At 34.1% G+C, this 2032-nt stretch overlaps 1 protein-coding gene across 1 annotated transcript; it reads left to right on the top strand.

Moving 5' to 3' along the window:
• The first annotated feature begins 655 nt into the window (after positions 1 to 655).
• On the top strand, positions 656 to 1699 carry LOC113317962 (glycine-rich cell wall structural protein 1.0-like). Its single transcript, XM_026566077.1, has one exon. The coding sequence runs from the start codon at positions 1072 to 1074 to the stop codon at positions 1486 to 1488; it is 417 nt and encodes a 138-aa protein (XP_026421862.1). The 5' UTR covers positions 656 to 1071; the 3' UTR covers positions 1489 to 1699.
• Positions 1700 to 2032: the final 333 nt, after the last annotated feature.

Below are 2032 nucleotides of genomic sequence, written 5' to 3'. Positions count from 1 at the left end.
GGTAAAAATAGTGAAATTGTTGAATGTTAATATTATTTTATTTCCAAAATTCATACTAACACGCTCAATGGTGGTGTTGAGATTAATCCCGCATTGGATGGACGTTAAGCGATCCTGCAGTTTATAAGTCTAGGGCTATTCTAATTATGCAAGCCAGTCCGAGGGTAGTTAGCCTATATCCTAATTATGTTTATGTCTCTCTCTTCTCTCTCTCACTTAACACCTGGATCTTACTCGCACAAGTATCTAATTCAGATTTTATGGGATTAAACCACTGACTCGCATGTTTTCGAGTCGGTTAAATCGGACTCAAATATATTGATGACGTAACTTTAGCGGGATCCTACACAAAAATAATCATAAAACCATATTATTATCTTGTGAGATGGTAAATTGTTCTATGATAAAAGAAATCAAAACATGAATTAAATTTAAAGAGGGCTTCAGTGGCACATCAGAAGTGGTTTTTCTGGTTTGATCGAGTCAAAAAGTCGAAAAAGCAATTTAAAAATCATTTTTCAGAACAACTTCATAATGCTCTTTTTTGTGGAGCAAACAAAATGATCATTTTTCAGAAAACTACTTCCACGCGTGGATAAGTAGAAACAGTTCTCCAGGCTCTTAGAATGTGCAACCAAACACTCCCTAGGAGCCATAAATTTTGTCAACTCAGTTTTTTCTGATCATTTCTCCAGTTGGAGCTTCTTGGTTGCCAGACAAGTTCGGCTAGTCAGTCAGTCCGTCAGCATATTACAAGCCACACTCAACCACCCAGACCTTCCTAATCATAATTAATCACCCCATTAGTAATTAATTAAACTTTTCTTTAATCAAACTTAATAGTACTGCTTAATTAATCAAAATTCAAGAAAATTTTTAAATGATAAAACAATTCATAGATTGGGGACAGCATCTTTTTAGAGTCTTGGGTTTCATGCCCCCACATCAATAACAACAACAAAACCCCATTTCTCAACCAACTTCTTTCCTTCCTCTCCTCAAACTTTTCAAGAAAACTTTTGAGAAGTTTTCTTGATTTTTCTTTTTTTTAAGTTTTTGAGTTATTGGGGCATGGATGATTATAGATCTAAGTACTATGGAGAAGGTGATATGCAAATACAACCATACCAAGGTGGTGGTGCTGGCGTAAGTGGTGGTGGTGGTGGAGGAAGAAATTATAGTCAACAAGGCCATGGTGGTGGTGACTTTAGAAGTTACAGTACTTCAGCTACATATGTATCATCATCAGCAGTAACAACTGGTGGTGGTGGTGGTGGTGGTGGTAATAATAAGGATTTGAAATTTAAGAAAGCAAAGAGTGGTGGAACATCAAAGATATGGTGTTTTAATGATCCTGAAATACAAAGAAAGAAGAGAGTTGCTAGTTATAAAGTCTACTCTGTGGAAGGAAATATCAAAGGGACTTTTAGAAAAAGTGTTAGATGGATTAAAGATAGATACACCAAAGTTGTCTATGGTTGGTGGTGATTGGAATAAATTCATATTGATGATCATCAAATCAATCATTCTATCCATCTATTTATCTTGATCACAAAGTGTACTTGTGAATTTTTTTTTTGTTTTTTGTGTTTAATTTTGTTGTTTGGAAAAATTTGTAATAACCCCCAACAAAGAATTCTAGATATTATTATTATTATTATTGTTATTATTATCAAGTAATTTGATGATTTGGGTTTGATGTTTTTGATCTTTGATTTTGTGTTTGGACTTCAGAGAGAAAGCTGATATTGACTTTTAGGTAAGTGCTTGTTTTGATCAATTACTCTATGATTATATTTTTTTTTTTGAGGTTCATAAATTAGGTTTTATGATGTTTAGATACTCTGAAGGGATTTGTGTTTTGTACTTGTTGTCTTAGGTTTGTTTGTAGTTTTGTAGCCAGAATCTAGTGAAAAATTCTAGAGAGTTGCTAAGCTAGATTTTGTTTCTATTAGCCTTGATGGGAGAGCTTGGATCAAACTAGTTCCGGTTAGCCGGAGTTTCCGAGCTAATTTTCTTCATTAGAGATATG

This window comes from Papaver somniferum, chromosome 10 (genome assembly GCF_003573695.1).
Source record: "Papaver somniferum cultivar HN1 chromosome 10, ASM357369v1, whole genome shotgun sequence".
NCBI classification, from domain to species: domain Eukaryota; kingdom Viridiplantae; phylum Streptophyta; class Magnoliopsida; order Ranunculales; family Papaveraceae; genus Papaver; species Papaver somniferum.
The sequence above is the reverse complement of the archived record's forward strand: the minus strand, read 5'-3'. Positions and strand labels throughout refer to the sequence as shown.